The sequence below is a fragment of the Erpetoichthys calabaricus genome, chromosome 8, assembly GCF_900747795.2.
Source record: "Erpetoichthys calabaricus chromosome 8, fErpCal1.3, whole genome shotgun sequence".
Lineage (NCBI taxonomy): Eukaryota > Metazoa > Chordata > Cladistia > Polypteriformes > Polypteridae > Erpetoichthys > Erpetoichthys calabaricus.
Window position 1 is genome coordinate 35,096,601 of NC_041401.2, and position 24,490 is coordinate 35,121,090.

General features: G+C 39.2%; 1 protein-coding gene across 1 annotated transcript in view; it reads right to left on the bottom strand.

Annotated features, from left to right (window-relative positions):
- gpd2 (glycerol-3-phosphate dehydrogenase 2 (mitochondrial)) overlaps nt 1–24,490 on the bottom strand; it is a 177,918-nt gene that overhangs the window by 113,592 nt on the left and 39,836 nt on the right. The window contains exon 3 of the mRNA XM_028806453.2: nt 5,419–5,590. Coding sequence (XP_028662286.2) covers nt 5,419–5,590 — 172 coding nt within the window. The remainder of the gene's footprint in view (nt 1–5,418; nt 5,591–24,490) is intronic.

The following is a 24,490-nucleotide window of genomic DNA, read 5'->3' on the forward strand; positions in this document are numbered from 1 at the left end:
TCGAGAAATGCCGTGTCGGCTGCGTGTGGGTGGGACTGGGTTTGAAGTGGAAGCAGGACGAACCAGAAGAGAAATATATGCTGTATAAGAGATAGCGCTTTTCTCAGTACTCAAAAGTACTTCAGATGGTGTAGTAACACAGTGTGTTCCAACTATGCTTTAAGACAGATAGAGGGTTTTAAGTAATCAACAGTAGTTGGGACATCTGTGCAAATTATTTGCTTCAACTTGCAAGGCTGAATTTACATTAACTGCAGCAGAACATCCGCAGTTTGTAACCTATTACTTGTTCCCTAAAGAAAGCCCATTTGTAATATTCTGAAATTTCCTTTTTTGCAGTTTTTGCTAACCTAAACTTTATATTTAAACCTCTGGCAGTTTACTGCTTACCTTTTCACCATTTTAAGTCATTAATTGCGTTTCAACTGATTCAATTTGAAGAAAAAAATGGAAAAACTAAGGTGTTCTAAAGCTTTTGACCGGTATTGCGTGTGTGTGTGTGTGTATATATATATATATATATAAATATATATATATATATATATATATATATATATATGGTTGAAATAGTTTACTGTCAAATAAATGCAAAGAGTACACGACACGTGTTTCGCCCTCATTCTGGGCTCAGGTGTACACACTCCACTGCACTCCCTCTCGGGAATCGAACCTCGGACGTCAGCGCCAGAGGCGATGCCCCTAACGTTGCGTCACGGCGTGTGGTTCATTTATTTGACAGCATGTAGATCAGGGTAATTACATTCACGGCATTCGTAGTCTGTGTCACAATCTGATTGTATGGGTGGTTACCTACCAGGTAACGTTTGTGGTTGGCCAGCAATCTGCTAACATCCGCCACGGTGCCCTCAGTTTGTGAGGAGCAGATCATAGAATGGTTGAAATAGTTTACTGTCAAATAAATGCAAAGAGTACACAACACGTGTTTCGCCCTCATTCTGGGCTCATCAGGTGTACACACTCCACTGCACTCCCTCTCGGGAATCGAACCTCGGACGTCAGCGCCAGAGGCGATGCCCCTAACGTTGCGCCACGGCGTGTGGTTCGTTTATTTGACAGCATGTAGATCGGGGTATATATACTAGGGGGCTCTGCCCCCTGCTCGCTTCGCTTGCCCACCCCCTCACACCTCCTTCGCGTCTCTGCCGCTCGTGTTGTGAAGGGGGGGGGGGCTGAACGCACGCTAAGGATATGCGGTCGGATCAGCTGCTGTCTTGCTGCTGCTGTTGCCAAACTGCGCGTTCTGCTTGTTGCGTTGCGCGTCGATCATTTAAAAACCTGTACAACAAATGTCCTTTTGTCTCACTGCTTTGTCTCGCGGAATGTTAAAGTGACTCTCTAAAGCGTCTCTGAGAAAATCACCTATCGTCTCCTTCCAAGATTTTTTTTTTAAAATAGAGAGATATACATATGGTAACAGAGAGCTGGGATTCTTACCAGGCCAGGACAAATCCGTAATAGAAGGACCGGGAGAAGGAGCTTGAACAAGGCAATACCACCACCATGATTACAGAGGGCAGTCCTCCCGGGCCACGGGTTTGGAGCTTGAAAGCTCAACCCTGCTAGGCCTGTGGCCACAAGAAGTGGGCACCACAATGATTGCTGAGCCCTTGGTTGCAGCACTTCCGGGTGCCTTATAAAAAGAGCCAGCTGCTATTCCTCTGGAAGCCAGAGTCGGGAGGAGGTGGACAAAACTTAAGGGAGGAGGAGTGGAGAATTGAGAGAGAGGAAGAGACAAGAGAAAAGGACTGTGTGTTATATATTTGGTACTTTGTACTCTGCACTGCTTTGGGGAGTGAGACAAAAGTGTTTCTCACAGCTGAATAAAGGTGTGTTGTGTGCTGGATTTAGGCTCTGTGTCTGTTGTGTCCGGGGTTTGGGGAGCTGTATGCCCCCTGGTAGTCCACCCATAGTGACTTTATTTTTGTCTGAACTTTTATTACTTTGATAAAAAGTGAAGTAAGTTTGCTACACTTCGTATACTTTGTATTCATCAATAAAATGACAGCAGCAACAAATGATTATAATCAATATAACTCAGTTAGACAGGCACTGGCTCACATTAACTATTAAATTTTAAATCCATAGCTCTAAAATCTTTAGGGAGTGTGAGAAACAAAAATTAACAGGTAAGCACCCCAACTAGATTAGTAACTTGCTTACCACTGAATAAACAAGAAATATATAAATGCAAGTTGTTTTTTATTTATCCCTTCTCTGACATGCCTTTGAAGTGCATTATGCAGAACTCTTCCTTTATTCTTGCCTTATTCACCTTCAACAGACTGTCACCTGTTCTATGTTTTATATTTTCCTCCTGCCTTATGAAGACAGATTTCCTAGTGACCTTGTATATCTGCTGTGGTGGTGCAATTACTTATCAAATGGAGGCAGATTTAATGCTAAAGTACTATTTAAATACTCTATGAAATTGAATAGGAGGCCACATATTAACCTGTGCATCAGTTGCATTATGTGCCTGTAACCAGGTCTATCTGAGGCTCTCAATTTGGCTATTAGACAAGTGAGCAAAAAAAAAAAAAACAGATGCAATCTTCTTAATTCCTACTGTTTAGCCATAACTTGAGATCACCTGAGTGTGCAAAATTGATCTTTAATAACTTTTCCTTTTACTGTTATCTTAATGTAAAGTCATATATTATTTCCCCCAAATATCCAAAAAGACACTTTCTATAGTACAAATTATAAAATAAAAAGGAATTGAGGAGAAGTGGCATTGGAGAGATAAGCTGAAAGCAAGAATAACAGTAAAGAAAATACAAAAAACTACCCTAAATAACTTATTTCTGATTAATTTTCAGTGAAAGAATGACACAGATTTCTGGCAATCTAAGACCCACTTATCAGACACCACAGATTTAAACCAATTTGTACAGGCCCATGTATTGTTCCTTTTCAGGCTTGCTTCATACACTCACTGCTCAAAAAGAAATCTAAAGTCTAAAACTTACAAGAAAATTGAGAAAAATAATATAACATTATGCAAAAATAATATGTTCAACACTAGTTAAAAACTTTAGAGTATGCAGAATTTAAATGCAAAATTCAAACCTACAAAGTAGCTAAAATGAAGAGCAAAAAAAAGATGTGAAACGCCCACCAACAATGTAGTTTCAGCTCCCTGTGGTGTTAATGGTGTGCCCTAAATAACGTACTACTTACTAGCTTCTGCCATTTGTTTCAAAGCCATGCAATTTGGCATTTACTGAGACATGTTTAATCTGATTCACTTCTCTTGCATTCAGGATGGACTAGATAAACTAGCCGATTTGATGTTTAAAAGGACTGCATGGCTGGCTGAAATATAGGGAAAGGGTTACTTTATGAACAATGACAATTTCAAGACAAAAAGCCATAGCATATGATATTTGACATTATGTAACCAGCTCTTGGGCAAGAGGGTAAATTGACCATGTGGAGGTGAATGTATGGATATTCTTCATGGGTCAGATTCTTGCCAAAAACTTTCATTTCATAGTAATAAAAAATGGAAGCATCAATATAAAATCAGGTTGCATTTTAGTGCTAGAAATAATAAACACCAATCAGTTTGGCACAGTTCAAATTAAGTGTGCAGACGCAACAAAAATGACCAAATTTTTTCTTCACATTTGTGAGTAAGAGTACATCTACATGAAATATTTTATTTCACTTTCGATTTAAAAAAAAAAAGTAAAATTATGTATGATGTACTCTTAAGAACAATAAATATTGAAACATGCATCTGACAGCATAATCTCATTTCATGAAAAAGTCAGAAGCTAAAATTGGAACTTAAATATTCTGACCTAGAAAGTTGCTCATTGAGAAAATTAAAATCTGCTAAATTTGGTTAGTTTTGCACAGTAATAAAGCAACAATTTTTAAGAATAGAAAATGGGTAGAAATGCTGTCTGTAAACAAACTTTAATATATTTTAAGAATTTCTTAATAAAATCAGATTAAAATTATTTATAGAAAGTCATCTTATATATTGTCACATATGCAATGGATGCTCACAGTTCTGTGGTAAAGCTAAGGTAACTGATGAGAAGAAATAAAGAAGCTCAATAACGGATGATCTACAAAAAAGCTTAATAAGAAAGGATAGCACAAAGTTTTCTTTTCAAGACTTCACTACATGGGGTGCAGTTTCATCACTGTAAAGTTTACAGATAGACATAAAATATATTAATACACTTTAGATCTTATCAAGTTCAAGTGTACACAGAGCTCAACACTGAGCATGGTCACTATCTGTGCGAAGTCTGTCCAGTGTGTCACCTTCTTATTTGTGTTCTTTCACAAGGTCCTCTGCTTTTCTCCTACATTTAAAGCACATTCATGTTACATTTACCAACTACTCTAAATTGCTCTGGTGTGATTAAGCATAAGTGTATCATGTGCGCACATCATGGGACAGGCCAGGGTGCCTGATGCTGTTGGATGCTGAATGAAGAAATCAGGTCTGGAAGATTTTTGGAATGCATACATTTTCTGCAGAAGAAGAAATAAGAGCACAGATAAAATTTCCAATGCTGGAAAGTAAAGACGTAGAAGGGGGCTGCAAAAATTGGACAGATATCATCAAGGAAGATGCTGAAATCAGACATTTGAAAATAATACCTGATAAAATATTAGTGTACACTGGATCACCAACAGTCGCAAAAGACTAAATGGATCAAGAAACAAATTAAAAATCTCAGATTTTGCCACTCATTCCTTCAATTATCCTTAACCATCCTACATTAGAAACAGCAGGGCAGCATAGGCATCTAAAAGGTAAACCATCTAAATGCTATCTTTTCAGCAGCTTTAGGTCAATTGCTCTAAACTTTTAAGTAGGTATTTCCCACTTTCCAAATGCTCAAACTGAATATCCACACTCACAGAGCTAAAGGCATCAGTCAAGCTGTACATTCATTCAGCTGGAATGAACCTGTCACTTGAAAGGTCAGAGACTGGGTGCTTACATTTCAATATCATAGTTCTGTCTGAAAGTCAACACATTTCTTTTACAATGGGTATTAGGCCTGCCAACATGATAACTCTCCTGCCTATTGTTGCAATGAGCTCTGGCCTTTTGCTTCATTCAAATAGCACACGTGATCTTCATTACGACCAGATCGCTGTACAGGTGCATACTATAGAGGAGTTTATGATTTAAAAACCTGCCATGAAACAAAATATGTCAGCACAAGCTCTTATTATATATTATGTACAATTATAATATTTATTGAATGTTTTAATTAATATTATAGTAATAACCACTACATGACTATGGTTATTTGCAATAACAGGAAACACAGTATTACTTTTCACATTGTATATTAAATCTCCCACAAGGACATGGACACTTTAAATAAAAGAAAAAATAATATCACAATAAACAATACTTACTCCTTGTAACTGCATCCAAGGCACAGCCACACCCTGTTGCTCCACCGCCAACAATAAGTACATCAAATTCTGGGGTGTTCCGGAGAGCTGACAACTGACCTTCTCTTGACGGAAGTTCATCTTGGTAAGGTATGTTTATTGGTTCTGCAGCTTCCACAAGGGAAAACTGGGCCTATTCAGCAAATGTAAAAATCACAATTAGGATGTTGTACAAATGAAATACACACACACACACTATTATATATATATATATATATATATATATTATATATATATAGTGGCAAGCTGCTGAAGGTGGTACCCAGCCGGGACGCCGGGAGGACCGGAGGAGGGCTCACACCACCTCCAGACCACAAGGGGATGACCGCCCTGGTTGCTTTGGGGACCACGGGAACTGAGCTTGGAAACTCAACCCTATAGGGGCCTGTGGTCACTGCCAGGGGGCGCCCCAATGCCTGAGGAGCCCTGGCCCTCAGCACTTCTGCCATGCCCAGAAGTGCTGGGGAGAAGAAGACCAGGGACACACGGAGTGCACGGATCTACACGCATACTAAATCAACAGGACATACATTTAACTAGGATAATGTACAAGTAAGACTTAAGGCCAGTACCAAAAGTGCCAGAGAGCTGGCCGAATCTTGGCTATCAAATGAGAATGCCATCAACAGACATTTGGACATAAATCCAGCATATGCAAACTTAAGAAGAACATGTTCATAATAAATAAAATCCTTACAACCAATACCCCCCCCCCCCCCCCCTGTTCACACAGACTTAGCCCCCATCCCCCCCCACTACGTAATTTTTGCTATATATTGCCTTTGATTCTTGTAATTCTAAGCATTATCTTCTGATGAAGGCCCCTAGTGGGGGCTGAAGGCTCAGGAATAAAATGTACTTTATGATACGTGATTCATTTTCTCCTTTTGTGGATCTCCAGCTGCAAATATATTATATTATATATATATATATATATATATATATATATATATATATATATATATATATATATATATATATATATATATATATATATATATATATATATATATATATATATATATATATATACACACTGTATATATATATGCATAGTAAAATGTCTTATTTTAACAATCATGACCTAATAGAACCATTTAAACATGCTTAATGTAAATCAAATTCACTACGGGCCACAGTCTTTCTTGCAGTTTTAGGAACAAAGCACACAGCCACATTTTCACAGGGCTAACCTGAAAATGCCTATTAACTTAACATGCTCAAGTTTAGGGATGAACAAGAAATATGTTTACAAACAGTCACTTATATGAATAACTCAACTCACTTGTGTACTCTTGGGCTGTGGTGTGTAAGACAAATACTGGCTCATGACACTGAGCATAATTAAGCCATCAGGCTACTTGAAAAGTCCATGTCCCCTTGTTATCATGTTTAAATGTGGATTATACTTTGTAGTCTAACAAAAACTGAAGCTTGTTGCAGCCTTATCATGTGTCTTTAATGTGATTTATTTATTTTATTGTGCTTTTCTCACCAATTTGCTAATTACAAAAATCCATTATTTTCCAGGCTGTATAGCACAGGCTCCATGATTTTTGTGCATTTTGCATGTTTTTTAAACCTTTGTATTTTATTCATTTTATCCAGAACAGCTTCAGTTGTAAAACATATCAGAACATTTAAAGAATTCAAGCTCTAACTTAATAAACAGACAATCAAAAAATAGCCACAGTTAAAAGTAAAAAATATATTTTTATAGAAATCCTGTAAGAAACTTTCGTGTAATGACAATGGCACTAGGCTTTAAACCACAAGGTTGCCGTTTCAATTCCTGGTTTCAACTCACTGTGGCCCTCAGCAAGTTGTTTAATCTGTATGTGCTCCAATTGCAAAATCTAGGTAAGCAAATATCCTATACAGTAGACCACCGCGAAGACGCGGTTCAGGGTTCGCAGCCTCAGTTGTTCGCAGATTTTTCCTTAGAACCTAACTAATAATTGTTAGCAGAAACCACAAATATCTTCCACAATTTTTTATGGCTTTTTTCGTGGCAATACTGCACCATAGAGAGAACAGGAAGCAACCGCAGAGGAAAACGCAGCTTTGGATGGTGAAACTAGCCAATTCTGAGAGCGTTATAGTCTACTAGAATTTGAAACTGTAACTCCCAGCAGTCCCTGCAGTGGCTCCGATTGGTCTTCTGCTGATGGTGCAGGGGCTGTTGGGGTCAAAGGATGTTAGCGCGGCTTTTAAAAAGGAGGCCGGTGACCAAAAGAAAAAAAAGCTTTTGTAATTTGTGTTTCAAGTTCCTGTCTCTCTGCTTGCCTTCTGTTGGGCTACCTGTACTTATTCGTTTTGTCCTGGATTTTTTCGTGGTTGGGGTCTGAATTGTCTGCCGTCTGCCTCTGTACATGAGGACTGTAAGTGGATTTATTGCTATCCTGTGAAGAAAGGAGCGCTCCTGAACCCGTCCACCAGTCTTCACCATTTCAGAAACTACCGGTAGGACTATCTTTACATTCCCATTCAATGTGCGGATCTCTGCACTATCTTCATCGTTACATTTCATCCACTGCCGTTTTTCATGGACTTTACTGTGTGTGTTTTGTTGGTGCTTTGTTGTATTTAATGTATAATCGCCGTAAGGGGAACAGGGGTGGTATCGTTGTTTTCATTTGATTTTATTACATTCTTTATTTGCTGTTTGATTACCGGTTTGCTTTGTTTTTGTCTCTGTTTGTGAGTGTGTGTGGGTCGGGACAAGGCTAGGTGCGTCCCTGGAATCTCCACCATAAAAATACATAAAACACCGTCTTCTCGATGGTGTGAATCTTAGCGGCACTAGACTGCTACAGCGTTATTCATTTCTCCTTGCTGCTGACTGACTGTTGCCCTGTGACACATCTCCAGCTGAGTGTTCTAGTGTTTTCCGTTTTGTTCTTCTTAATTCTTAAACCGCCGCAACCACCGCTATAGTTGTTTCCCAGTGCCATTTGCCAGCACGTAGGAGCTGAGTATATTTGGCGATGTACATTCATTGAACGCCGCAACTGGCTATTGTCGGTTCCCAGTGCAATTGACCAGCACGCCGGAGCTGATCAGTCAGTGCCGTACATTCATTGAGCAGCCAGCTCATGACCACTGCCGGCCCCTGCAGCCTCACTGTCTCTGGGATTGAGCCACTGCACTATAGCCAGCCAGCGTCAGCGTTTACCTCTGTGTGCTTGCGTGCAGCCAGTTCAAGCGCAGTTGGCTTGGTGATTTACTGAATGTCATCAATGGCGTCAGTTGTACCTTGTACATATTGTTCCAGTAGTTTTTTAAAATATTTTTTACAGTTCATTGGCAGTGTGCAAAATGATCAGTGTTGCAGTAATTGTGATGCTCTTTGCATGAAAAAAAATGTGTTCCATTAAAATTTCACTTTTTCTTTGTGAATTGTGACGTTTACTTAAAAAGTGCAGCAAAAAAGTATTTAATGTCCAGTGTTGCATTAACCCCCAAGTGTATGGCAGTTTAAGGGTTAAAGCCCCAAGATCCCGCCGAAACTTCCTGCACCTTCGAAGGCTTCTGGCAATGAAAACGCGCTTGCATGAATTACAGTGCATATAGTGGTAACATCGGTATTTTACATTCTAGCACTGTGGGTGACAGACATATCAGTACAGTACTGTCCAATATACGGGTTTACCTTTACATTCTTTTTTTTAGGTAATGTATTAAGCTGAGGTTGAAATGAAATTAAAATGTTTTGGGGGCATATTTAGGGTTTAAACTATGAAAATAGGCATTTTTTTAACCACATCCATAATTCGTGGTTTTTCACAATTCGCGAGTGCTCTAGGAACATAACCCCCGCGAGTTTCGAGGGTGTACTGTACTTTGCTCTTGTAAGTTACCTTAGATAAAAATGTCAGCCAAATATACAATCAACAATAATGATATTTACATGGAAATATAACACAATAATATCTTCAAATCAGCTTAATACAATTTAGGCTCGTGTCATTTGAAGACAACGCTGACAGCAGTGGTGGCAAAGTCAGAAACCAACTTGGATGGAGCTACTAGTCTTTCTGTGTACATGGAAAACAAGTTTATTATAGTAAGATTCTTCAAGTGTGAGAAAATACGATTCCCATATTACCAACTGCTAAACTCCACTACTGCAAGCCTGTAATGAATAACAATGCAAGCTTTGGCCAAGATGGCCCAATTCAGGACAGTGACATCTCATGGCCACAGTTTGTTGATATTTGCTCATGGTTATGAAAAAAAATCAAGCATTCTGGGGCTTTCACCTAACATGGAACCATATATGCATCATACTTTCTTATCCTGCCTAATCCCTAAAATCATCAAACAATGGGCTTCTTGTAGACACATACAAAGAGAAACATGTCATAATTTGTATTACAGTAGACAAAGTTTTGTCCCAGTGTTTTACGGAAAATCTGGCTGGACCAGATTTGAGAAGTTGTTCGTTAAACTAAAATTAGTGTCAATTCAAGGAACAGTATGTACATGAGTGCAAACCTGGCCTCATCTGAAGTGCTATGTATAGTTTTGATCTCCATAATACAGAGACAAAGCAACGCTAGAGAAAATTCAGAGAAGAGCTTCCATTACTGCAAAATGTGAGCTATGAAGAAAAAGTGAAGGAGTTAACTCTTTTAAGTTTAAGCAAATTAGGACTAAGAGGTGACTTATGCTTTTTTAAATATGAAAGGAATTATTACAGTGGATCCCAGTTATTACTTTAAATTAAGATCTTCAACAAGGACATGTGAACACAGATGAAAACATGTTAAGAGCAGAGATTTCACACAAACATTACAATGTCCTTCTTCACAAAAAGAACCTTTGACACATGCATTTACTGCCTAATTATGTGGTAGAGGATTTTACTTCAGGCACTTTAAAAACTTGACTCACTGTTAATAGGTAAATAGGACTGATGACCTTTATTGACTGAATGGCCTGCTCTCATTAACACTTTTCTACTGTTGTAATATGGGGAAAAAGCAGCCTATAGGAACAGCTGGCTATATTTTGTGGACAAAGTTACATCCTGCAAAGGAGTGTACTAATGAGTAAGAAAAAGACCATACATACATTACAAGATATGAATTATTTGTTTACTTGCTTTACTAATGTCTATAATGAACATAACACAATTACCTACAAGCTGGCAAAATAAAACTGTTAATGGATGAGGTGCTACTGAAGTAATTTGTGCCTTGTGAGAGATGGTTGGCAGCTTATCCCGACCAGTACATCCAGGCCGCTAGATGGAGTCCTCCCTGCAACATGGAGGTGCCCCAGATTCCCACAGGGCATCATGGAAAATGGAGTTCGGCTTCACAGCCCTGCTGGATACCGTGGGTGCCGCCAGGGGATGCCTGCAGGGAGACACAGGGATTTCTATTTTCCCTATAGCCCAGAAGTACTCCCATGTCACCGGGACGGAAGAACAGAAGTACTTCCGAGCTGAAGAAAAATATGAATCTTCAACCGACCTGGAAGTGCTAGTGAATCACATAGACTGGAGGACAGGAGCACTTCCGGGTCACGGACTATAAAAAGGACTATGGGAAACCCAACAAGCTGAGCTGGAGTTGGGAGGAAGTGTGATGGAGCTGCTGGGTGGAGAGGAGGATTTATTGTGATTTATTGTATTATTGTACTGCAGTGGGTTGGCACCCTGCCCGGGATTGGTTCTTGCCATGTGCCCTGTGTTGGCTGGGATTGGCTCCAGCAGACCCCCGTGACCCTGTGTTCGGATTCAGTGGGTTGGAAAATGGATGGATGGATGTATGATTGTACTGATTATTGAGTAAAGTGGAGGTGGAGGTGCTTTCTGCACTTTATTGAAGTAATTAAAAATATTACTGGGACTTTTACCTGGTGTTTGGATGTGTTGTCTGTGGGTTTCACGGGGCAACAACGACCCCTAGTGTCACAGCCTTTACATATCAGTGATACATATGCTTTTACAGAGGAGCCACTTCAGGTGCACACTAGAATTTTTCTTGCAGCCTCCACTTTGAGAACCACTGAATTAGAGTAAAAGGTCCATTTGAGAGTTTCTCACAACAAATATGCTGCTTTTGCCAGACAAATACTTTCTTAGAAATTCGCCATGCGACTGGCTTAGGCAAACATTTTTTTTTCCACTTGCCCCACGATGCTTTGCAAGGCCAATGTGAAATCAGTCATGGGTAGTACTTTCATACATGCCTACTATAAGATTGCCACTAAGTTGCAACCATACAAGAAAAAAGAAAAAAAGCCATTTCAGCTACTAAGATGCGCTGAAACCACCCACCCCTTCTCAAAGTAGTCCCCCAAAGCACATGACATTGCTATGCAATATTTTCCCCCATCTCTAACAATACTTGTTTCACCGAGGGGAAACCCCGCTCTTCCACTCGTACTTGTTTCAACTTCCACCCAGAACTTGGGTGGTCAGTGAACTTAAAAAGGTAAAAATGGGTCCCGAAGCCACAAAGGTTGAGAAACACCGCTGGATTTCTCCCCGCATGCATTTAAAAAAAATAAAAAATTTGGAGTATTGTCGGGGTGTATTAGCTGCCCATAATGACAGCATTACAAATACTGCTACTGGATATATAACACTGATCTCTATGAGCTAGCAGCGCAGCACCACATGGCTAACTATGAATTCAAATAAGTCCATGTGCGCAGCTGTAATCCCAAAAAAAGACTTAAAGGATGTTCCCCCTCCTGTCCCCAGATCAGAAAACACAGGACATGCTGTAAATAATAAAAACAAAATATTTATTACTATTTACATGATGTTTCTTCTTACTACTTGAGGAAAGTGCAAAGCATCTGCACAGATACATGGGAAACAAAACATGTTTTCCCACTGAACACGAAGCAGTCTCCCACTCTGACACTTTTTGGCAGGGCCAAAGTGTGCCCCAAGACTGGAACTCTGTCAGTGCAATCATCTATATTTTATTTACTTATTGCTAGTTTGTGGCCATTTGTTGCATTCTGTTTGTGGTATGCGTTCAGTCTGCATCTTTTGTGGTTTGTGGCACGGTGGCGCAGTGGTTAGCAGTACTGCCTCACAACCCAGATCACATAACTGGCCACAATAATCGGTCCAGCGTAGCTGGCAGAATTTTTCCCTAGTCCTCAGGGACAGTTAAATAACCAATGCACATTGATTTTATAGAACTCCCAAAGAATATAACTCTGTAACGTTTTTATTGGTTCTTTTAAATGAAAGTGTTACAATTATTATTATTTTTTATTTTACAGCTGGGGGAAACTATCTGGGCAACATCCTTCATTATAAAACTTTTCAGAACCTCCTTGGCCAAATTAAAGTACCCTGAGAAAAAGTCACACAATGTCTTTTTGACCTCCTAAAGGCCGCTTTTCAGCAACCTTACTAATGCCTTTCATCACAGGGTGATAAAGTTGCTTCCAAACAATTTTTAGGCCACATATTAGTGCAGCCATCTCCATCCCAGAGTTCTTAAACATAGGCTGTTAAACCACATGTCCTTGGCATTACACTGTAAAAGAATTAGAAAAATTGACACCTGATGTTATGTGAAAAAAAGAGGTGCCTCTAAGGCTGGGGTTATACTTCAGGCGACGCATGCTGCAGCGGACGTTCCTGCTACACAAGCATTGTATTGTTTATACTTGCGCACGTACTTTACGTAAATCTAGAGGAATCCAACAGTGGCAGTGCGAGATATTATCACGATGTGAACAGGTGCGGCTTCGCTGTGTTGTGAATTGCCTGGAACACCCATTAAATTCCGATGACACCTTACCGTAATATCTCTGAAAAGGATGTTTAATGATTAAATCCATCAGTCCAGGGATTTGTCCATTTCAGCTAGCATTGGGCACAAGATAGAAACAATCCCTGGACGAGACACTAGCTCATAGCAAGGTGAATACAAGCACTCACATACACTAGCGTCATTTTAGTGTAACCAAATCTGCATATCCTTGAAAGGAAACCCAGCAGGAAAACATGTAAACTCCAAGCAGGGAATATCAGCGATGTGACTCCTTGCAAGACAACAGCGCTAACGCTCCGCCACCGTTTCACCCCCATGTGTGTAATTATTAACAGTATTCATTATTTAAAAGAAATTACCGATTTATCTGTAAAATGTAACATACATACTTTAATGCATTTCATCATGAAAGTGATATAAAGTATAAATCTAAGGATTCTAAATGTGCAGAGAGTTGGAATATCATACATTCAATGTGCGCAGTGTGGCGATCTATTGCTGGCTATCTGCTGCTGTCAGGATCAGAGGACGTCCTAGAAAAAAAGATGGCACAGAAGACGGTATATGAGACTTTTAAAATGTATCGTGTCATTACGGTCAGGAATATGCGAAGCTTGAATATAAAAGCACCACGAATACATCTGTATGTCAGCATTTTGCTTCACAACATCGAACCATACATCAAACAATCGAAGCGTGCACACCGATCTCGTAGGATCCGCAAAGCGGCTTTCTGTCACATTTTGATAGTAAACAGAGACTCTGACGTCACATTCCAACTTTTAGTACCCTAAATTCTTGTCTATAAGCCGCGGCTTATCTAAGGAAAAAAGTTGTGAAAATGAAAAAATAGAATATCGGCTTATACATAAGTCCGGCTTATACATCCATCGTGGGGGTTGCGTTCCAGAGCCACCCGCGAAATAAGAAAATCCGCGAAGTAGAAACCATATGTTTATATGGTTATTTTTATATTGTCATGCTTGGGTCACAGATTTGCGCAGAAACACAGGAGGTTGTAGAGAGACAGGAACGTTATTCAAACACTGCAAACAAACATTTGTCTCTTTTTCAAAAGTTTAAACTGTGCTCCATGACAAGACAGAGATGACAGTTCTGTCTCACAATTAAAAGAGTGCAAACATATCTTCCTCTTCAAAGGTGTGTGTGTCACATAGATAGAGAAAACAATCTCTAGCAAACAAATCAATGGTGCTGTTTGGCTTTTAGGTATGCGAAGCACCGCGGCACAAAGCTGTTGAAGGCGGCAGCTCACACCCCCTCCGTCAGGAGCAGGAGCAGGAAGAGAGAGAGAGAGTTTGTTTTTCAGTCAAAAATCAATACGTACCCTTCGAGCTTTTAAGTATGCGAAGCACTGTGCAGCATGTCTTTTCAGGAATCAGCTTTACAAAAGGTAGCAACGTGAAGATAATCTTTCAGCATTTTTAGACGAGCGTCCGTATCGTCTAGGTGTGCGAACAGCCCCCCTGCTCAATCCCCATATGTCAGGATCACAGATAGGCAGCGCAAGAGTGAGAGAAAAGTAAGCAATCTAGCTTCTCAGCCATCTGCCAATAATAATAATAATAATAAATAATAATTCATTACATTTATATAGTAGCGTCCCTTGTATGAAATCAACTGGGCAGACCAACTGAGGAAGCATGTACCAGAAATTAAAAGACCCATTGTCCGCAGAAATCCGCGAACCAGCAAAAAATTCGCGATATATATTTAAATATGCTTACATATAAAATCACAATTTAAATGACCGCTACGCGCGCGTGTTGACTCGGCGACGCCCAGAGCAGAAAGAACGCGCTGCGGCCGCTCCAACCGCGCCATGTGGGGAGTGAGAGAGACGCCAATATCTCACACTCTCTCCCCCCTTAAAGAAATTAAATGGGTGCGAGTGAGACCACTGACCTCCCTCCCTTCTATTAGTTATAGATTATAGTACGTTCGGCTTATCCATGAGTCCGGCTTATCTATGATACGATTTTATTTTAAAAATTCGTATGATTTTTGGTCTCCGGCTTATACATGAGTCCGGCTTATAGACAAGAACCTAGGGTACATTGCGCCTCCAGACTTTTTCCTGGTACTGCAACTCGTACACGCGTCGCGTTAATTTCTGAGGACCTGCTCAGAGGACGCATCAAATGAACGCTGGGAACGCATGGAAGCCATGATGCGGGCACGTACGTGTTCTGAGCGTGAAGTACAAACAAGCCCTAAGTGTTGCCACAGAACCTTACTAGCCACGGAAAAATGCTACAGCTAATGAAGCCACCTCATTACATGCTTTGTTTTACTGTATGCTTAAACAAATCTGTCTTTTTACATGTGTTCATTATGTAGGTAATTTGCAATTGCATTTTATCTGTGAACTTATTACAGCACTATCAGCCTACACTCACTGAAGAGTGCTGTATAAAAATAAACTGAACTGAATTGAATAAACTGAATTACCAAGTGTTGATCAGTTGACACCTATGGGCCACCATATAATGAGTATGCACTGAAAATATATAGTCATAGATCAGATGATCCTCCTATTGTTTGTTTCAGCCAGGCTTTATGCCCTGGATTAAGTATAATTTACTTTTTATTGCTGTTTTTGAATTAATTTTTTCATATTTATGTAATTTCTGTTAATATTGTTAAGTTCATTTATGATTTATGTGTTGAGTATTTAAGTTGTTTGAATCTATTCCTTGTGTTTTGATGAGCCACCATGATGTCTCTACTGTGGGACCACCCTTAATCTTTAAATTAAGGTTGAGAAGATGGTTCCAGTACAGTGTTGTTGAGGATGGTGAAGAAAAAATTACAGTTATGCATACTTTTCTTTTTTTTTATGGAATGTTTGCTTCTAACTTTGAATTTCAAGTATGGAATAGCAGATTTGTTCTTGTTTGCTTTGGGTTACCTTTTTAGGCACCTCTTATTGCTTCATTTTAGATATTTTTCGTTGGTTTTTGCCAATTTTTTTTCTTTTTTTTAATTTAAAGAACATAGGGTTTTTAACGCCACAAGGTTTATGGTCATACTATCCCATGAAAGGGCATTTTTGTGTTTTGGGGGCATTTAAAGCTCTTTTTGATCTTTTAAAGCCAGGTCCCCATTCTGGGTCTGTGTATTGCTAAAAGCCAGCTCCTTAAGTTTGAGTTCTGGCTGCCTGGGGTGAGTCCTGTTTTCTGAGGCTCACCAGTAAAACCCTAGTCAGGTTTACATTTATTTTGAGGCCTTTTTCACCATTTTGTGTTGCTGCAACAAAACATCTACAAAGACAATGACTGAGCTTTGTCCCATAGTGCTCTTGTACCAGGAATAGTAAATGATCAACCTTGTGTTCAAAAATTATTATTATAGGCAATCTATGAATAACAACCAATTCAGTATGTCTGCAAGTCTCCATAAATATTAAAGTCTTCTAGTAGAAATAGAGACTTTGTATTTATGACCATTTAGTACCTATTGCAAAGAATGCTTAATATACTAAATAGCTTCTTCTTCTTCTTTCATCTGCTCCCGTTAGGGGTCGCCACAGTGGATCATCTTCTTCCATATCTTTCTGTCCTCTGTATTTTGTTCTGTTACACCCATCACCTGCATGTCCTCTCTCACCACATCCATAAACCTTCTCTTAGTCATTCATCTTTTTCTCTTGCCTGGTAGCTCTATCCTTAGCATCCTTCTTCCATTATACTCAGCATCTCTCCACTGCACATGTCCAAACCAACGCAATCCCGCCTCTCTGACTTTGTCTCCCAAATGTCCAACTTGAGCTGATCCTCTAATGTACTCATTTCTAATCCTGTCCATCCTCGTCACACCCAATGCAAATCTTAGAATCTATAACTGCTACCTCCAGCTCTGTCTCCTGCTTTCTGGTCAGTGCCACCGTCTCCAACCCATATAACATAGCTGGTCTCACTACCGTCCTGTAGACCTTCCCTTTCACTCTTGCTGATATCCAACTGTCACAAATCACTCCTGACACACTTCTCCACCCATTCCACCCTGCCTGCACTCTCTTTTTCACATCTCTTCCACAATCTCCATTACTCTGCACTGTTGATCCCAAATATTTAAACTCATACACCTTCACCAACTCTACTCCTTGCATCCTCACCATTCCACTGACCTCCCTCTCATTCACACACATGTATTCTGTCTTGTTCCTACTGACCTTCATTCCTCTCCTCTCTAGAGCATATCTCCACCTCTCCAGGGTCTCCTCAACCTGCTCCCTACTATCGCTACAGATAACAATGTCATCAGCAAACATCATAGTCCATGGGGACTCCTGTCTAATCTTGTCTGTCAACCTGTCCACCATTGCAAATAAGAAAGGGCTCAGAGCTGATTCCTGATGTAATCCCACTTCCACCTTGAATGCATCAGTCACTACTACCGCACACCTCACCAGTCACACTTCCCTCGTACATATCCTGTACAACTCTTACATGCTTCTGTGTCACTCCCGACTTCCTCATACAATACCACAACTCCTCTCGAGCACCCTGTCATATGCTTTCTCCAGGTCCACAAAGACGCAATGCAACTCCTTCTGGCCTTCTCTATACTTCTCCATCAACACCCTCAGAGCAAACATCACATCTGTGGTGCTCTTTCTTGGCATGAAACCATACTGCTGCTCACTAATCATCACCTCACTTCTTAACCTAGCTTCCACTACTCTTTCCCATAACATCATGCTGTGGCTCATCAATTTTATCCCCCCTGTAGTTACTACAGTCCTGCACATCCCCCTTATTCTTAAATATCAGCACCAGTACACATTTTCTCCACTCCTCAGGCATCCTCTCACTTTCCAAGATTCCATTAAACAATCTGTTTAAAAACTCCACTGCCATCTCTCCTAAACACCTCCATGCTTCCACAGGTATGTCATCCGGACCAACGGCTTTTCCATTCTTCATCCTCTTCATAGCTATCCTTACTTCCTCCTTGCTAATCCGTTTCACTTCCTGATTCATTATCTCAACATCGTCCAACCTCTTCTCTCTCTCATTCTCTTCATTCATCAGCCTCTCAAAGTACACTTTCCATCTGCTCAACACACTCTCCTCACTTGTGAGTATGTTTCCATCTTTATCCTTTATTACCCTAATCTGCAGCACATCTTTGCTGACTTGGATCTATCCTGAAAAGCAAATCCAGGGAATAAGAACAAGCACCCTCATCTGAGAATCATTCCCACAGTGAAGTGACACTCCACATTCCTAAAGCCAGTTTTCATCTCCAGTAGTCTAGTCCATATGAATGTGTCCCTTAACCACTCCAAGGTCATATTCCAAGAAGGAGTAAATAAATACATGTAAAAATAATTAAGTACATTTGCTTTTATGATTTCATTGGAATTGTAGTTCTGACTTAGCATAAATTAAGGGAATCTTAGTGAATAAACCTTTACTATGTCTTACAGATTTCAAATCCTTAAATGAGTACAAACCACTCCATTACCCTCCAAGGAAAACGTATAGTCTAAAGCAGTACCAAGTTACTTCAGTAGTCTTTGACCCAGGGGAACCCACCAAGACAGCAAGCAATAGTCTCAATCCCCAAATGTTACATACTGTATATAATAGGCATTTTTTATTAATTGCTTAAAAAGGTCTCACTTGCATACTGGTTGCAGTTTTTAAAAGTTTACTGGTATGCAAAGTGCTGAATATAAAATCTGTTTATATAAGAGTCTTAATAATGAGGAAACATTTTATTCATTTTGTATTTAGCATTCATTCTAAATGATTACATCAATCTTCTCCGTGCTCATGCACCATTAGACTTGCAAATCTGTGAATGAACCTAGACATTTGCAATTTAGACTGTAACAGCAAACAAGATCTAATAATTAGTGTCTATTTCTAAAGATGTGCATATTTAAGCACCACAGACAATTAACAACCAGGTTGTCCTGTAATCATGTAAAATATGTGAGTGTGACACTAGATTTCATGCAAATTATTGTTCTGTGCAGAAAAAGTTTCCCCCATTATTTTGTATGAATAGGCTGTGATACTGAAAGCAAAAAGTGTAATCATAAAAAGAGAGCGTTTTTAATTTCAACTAATAAATGCAATATAAATATCTTAAAGGAAATAGTAAGGTGATTTTTTTTAACAAATAGCATCACCAGGCAAATCTTGTTAATTTATAATCAATCCCACATAGCTGACTTTTTTTCATTAATGATTTCACTGTAACACGTTCATTTTCCAATCAACAGTTTTATTCACAATCGTTTTTCCAACAGTGGTCCATAAAACAATGCTGAAATATATAATAAAATATGAAAAATATATAAAAACAATATCTGACTAAATAAACGGTAAAAATGTGAAACATATTAAAACACCTTTTTATAATGTATTACATTATCAATAAATAAATATATTAAAAAGTAACTGCAATATCCACACCACAACAGACACTCAAACTGTAATTTAGTGTAGCTTTCTACTGCATTTTTGTATTCAAAGCATTTATATTTTGCAGAAAATGAACTGACCAGTTTTACTGTTTATTTAAAAATGGTTTTAATTTAATTATGTTTGCTCCAGGTATTCTGTTTCCCCTCACATCCACAAAGATGTGCAGACTGGGTTACCTGGCAAATCCAAATTAGCCCTGTGTGAGTGTGACTGTACAGCATGCTAAAAGACTGGCACCTTATCTGGGACTGTGCCCAGTGCTGCCAACATTGCCTCCTTCATCCAATGACTCTGAACTGGATTAGGAAGGTTTGAAATTGTAATGTATTATTAAAAGGTTGCTTGTATTTAAAGTAAAAATAGGAACATGCACCATGTTACATACAATATAAAACTACCAGCATAGTGTAATTTTACAAATTTATATAAGCACTGAGGCAAACTGGTTGACGATGCCACCTCAAACCTTTATGGTGTTTGATTCAAATGTTCTGTCAGGCACTGTCTGAGTGGAATTTGCACATTCTCCCTGTGGGTTTGTCTTTAATGTCTTCCTCAATCGTAAGACATGCACGACCAGTAGATTGCCAACTCTAAAATGACCCTTGAGTGGGATTCAGAACCAGTCAGGGCTTTTGACTTCCTTGCTATTGGTAGAGGCCCTGGCTCTCCACATACCTTTTTTTATCAAGTGGGTAAATCTCTTGGTTCCTTGTTGGGAAGTGATAATACAACAATGATAGTAATAAATAATCCTGCATTTAACAACTCACTGTAAAAAAGTGAACATGAACATTAACAGTTATATGAATACCAAAAACATTTAACATAGTTTATAAATCTGGCACAAAGACAAGCTATTACTTAATTAAGTTAATGTTTATTTATTAATTTCATACACTTTTCATATCCAAAAGAAGACAATATTTAAATAAAACCAAGTCTACAAATGTACTTTCGACAAAAAGTAATTGGCTCTCCGATTACTAATCTAGTTAAGTGAAAAGAAAAAAAAAAAGTGTCCATAATACAGAAGGTTTCGCCACAGGTGGTGTCCTTGCCAGCATGAGACAATGAAATCCCAAAAGGCTGCTGTATAAAGGCCCAGTGAAGCCCATAGGAGGGCTCGATGAGCCAACACCTTGCTAGGGTTTGTCAGGCATGCAATATCATCTCCTGCATCTGGCAAGACTTATTCCATTGGGACTCAAATAGATTGCTGGAGTCGTACAGGGAGGAAGACAGCCCTGCGGGGTTACAAACAGTCGAGGAAAAGTTATGGGATGTTTTGAGGCAGAGGCAGACAGTCCCAACTACAGAGAATTCAATGGGAACACATATGCATACAAATAGCCAATGCAGTCAAAACTGTAAGTTTAGCATTATTCAATTGAAAACATAAATAATTTCAGCTCTGATATTCCCTGTTGTACCATTAATTAACTTCTTGGATTATTTGGGACTTGATGATTGCAATATTTTTAAACATGCAAATTAAATCCATAGTAATTATATCCAGTAAACAAAGGGTGCTCATGACTGGTTAAAAAAAGACAAATCTCCCACCCCCCAAAAATGAATACCTGAACATTTCTGCTGCACTTTAATGAATTACTATTATAATCTGGGGGCTCAATGTTTTTTTCTTGCCTGATATGTAAGCACATTAAAATTATTACTGTAATAAAACCCATTTTCTTAGGGCTGTCTGCAGTAATGCTAATTTATGCTGATCTAAAAAAATTCTAATTAATTAATAATCAACGAGTGCATTGCTACAGCAACAGCATCTTAGAATGCTATTATTTATAGATTCCCTGGGGCTTACTTTCAAATATCGCTGTTACAGAAGCAGGTACATAGTAATGTGGTAAACAGTAGTTTTTCACTAGAAAAAAAATAAAATCTGAATGTTGAATACCCTAACACAGTTCATTTATTGCTATCCGCTCTATGTTAAAAAATAACACGTCTAAAATAAATACAGAAAGCTGAAAGTGGGTTTATTGCTGTTATATGTTCTCCTAACTCCCTGATCTTAGCCCCAAGCTGTTGGGATTCACAACTCATAGGTTTTAAAATAACAAATTACACGTTGATTTTGCATAAGAATATTAGTTAAAAATAATTTTTTAAAAGCACCAGGTTAGGCTCCAGCTCCCTGAAACCCTGAAATAGATTAAGTGGATAACTGTAGATTAGATATGCAATCATGCATCAAAGAATACTACTATTTATTTTAATATATTCATTTTTCAGAGACACAGAAGATGATAACATACATTTTCAAATGTGCTCAATCTAATTCTGGGTTGCAGTGGACCAGAGTCTACCTCAACAATGGCCTGGGTACTAGACCTTTGGAATATCTTGCTATATGGTTGCGAGACATGGATGCTATTCAGTGACCTGAGACGAAGACTGGAGTCCTTTGGTACTGTGTCTCTTCGGAAAATCTTTGGGTACCACATGTTTGACTTTGTGTCAAATGAGCGGCCGCTCGTGGAGATCTAAATGGGGCACATTACCTGCATTGTGAGGGAGCGTCAGTTATGGCACTACGGCCATGTAGCGTGAGTCCTGGAGGGTGATCTGGCTTGCAGGGTCCTCATTGTTGAGGACCTGAGTGGCTGGACCTGGCCAAGGGGACGCCCACGTTAACACCTGGCTGTAACAAATAGATGGTCATTTCCGGAGAGTGGGACTGGACTGCGTGTCTGCCTGGGGGGTGGCCAACCAGGATCCCAAGCTGTTTCATCATGAGGTGGGTGTGGCTAAGTGCTGTACCAGTGCATGCTCCCCAACATGACCTGACCTGACCTGAAGGTTGACTGTTATGGCTATATTTGGAGCTTTACCATTGGGCCTTTTTCCCATGGCCATTTTGGTGCTGGCTACATACTGAATCAATTTTAGCTAATTGTAGAGCATTACATACCCTGCCTTTCATTGAACTCAAACGGAGAGCCAGCAAATCAACTCTTAACCCATTAAATAATTAAATGTTCCTTTATAATATGACATAAGGTGGCAAAACACATTGGCACATGGCTAACATGGTTATAATCATACCTTACATCTTGAATAAAATTCCATATTTTATTACCCATATGCAAGTCAAATCATTCATACCTTGGGGGTTATCTTTATTATTGTGAGCCTGCAAATTTTATAGTCTTCAAAATCTACCTTCTCAATCCAACTTTCTACTTTTTCATCCTCAAGATAAGTGAGACCTCTCTCCACTCATCCTATTTTTAACTTTTATAATCACTATCTCCAAATGAAAGCCAGTAGCGAATTAAAATAAATTGCTAGGTAAAGCATTTTACTGTTGCCTTTAACGGCAGTGTGGCTGTAGGCTCTCCCAAAGACCTATATATTTCATGGAGCACAGTTTTTAAAAAGATTACTTTGCACAAATCCTGTCTATCAGTACACAGAGTAATACTGCATTGTTTATATATCAATCCTTGTATATGTTACAACCCTGGCTTGGCTCAAGAAATACCAACTTCCACTTTACGCTAGTTAAATACTCCCGATACCTTAATCCATATATTTTGGAATTACCATCTGGATTTAGTTTGCTGATTACATTTCTCAATTTCAGAATTCCATTCTTCTTATAAATAATCACCTTTTTTCCTCACATCTTTCTTTTACTGGATCTCTCTGTTCTTTCTCTTACAACTAAAGAGCAATGACTGCTTGCCTTGGAGATGCTAGCTGCAAAAACTGTTACAGCCTCCTTTTGGATCTCTCCCAGTTCTCTCTCATTATTCAATGGAAACCACTCTTTTACAACAAAATGCTTTTGGGGTGCTCTCAGCCAGAACTGGAAGGGGTATCCAGTTCTAATATTAATAAGTGGAACAACATAAAAAGCTTGATTAGGACCAGGCTAAACAGTTTCTCTTTGAGTAATCATAGTTCTTAATGTTGTTCTTAGCATTTGTTGTTTTTACCCTTCTCTTATACCCCTGCCTCCTCCTTTTTATAGGTGTTTTATTTTCTTTTCCTCACCTTACAGCTAGGTTCTTGGGTGATGATCACCTTCCTACCCCCAACACTATCGGGCAGCTAGTATTTTGTTGTTTCTGTACAAGTCTTCTATACAGGGCTTTGTTTGGTTCCTTTTAATTATTGTTAAAGTTTAAATAATTTCTTAATTATATATATAGTGGGATATGGCCGGCCATTCATCCCAGCCAATACCCCCAGGCTGCTAGATGGAGCCCTCCTTGCAACGTGGAGATGCCCCGAATTCCAGCAGGGCATCATGGACTATGGAGTTTTAATACACAGCCCTGAAGTAAATCCTAGTCACATGGTTGGAAGAAATATAGTGTTTCCGGGCTGATGAAGAAAAGGAGTTTTCGTTTGACCCGGAAGCTGGGTAATCATATGGACTGAGGGCTTAGAAGCACTTCTGGATCACGGACTATAAAAGGATTGTGGGAGATCCCAGACATCGAGCTAAGTTGGGAGGCAGGGTGGCTAAGCGTCGGGGAGAGTGGAGGATTGTGTATTTGTATTGTTTATTTGAGTATTGTGGAGTGGAGGGTGCTTTGTGCACATTATTATTATTATTAATAAAGTCATTCTGGACTTTTATCTGGTGTCTGACGTGTGGTCTGAGGGTTCAAGGGCGCGAGAGCACCCTAATCTCTCACTATATATATATATATATATATATATATATATATATATATATATATATATATATATATATATATTGTGGTGGATTGCCGGCATTTTACTCCGGCCCTCACCCCCAGGCCGCCAGGAGGAGCTCTCCGGACAGCATAAACA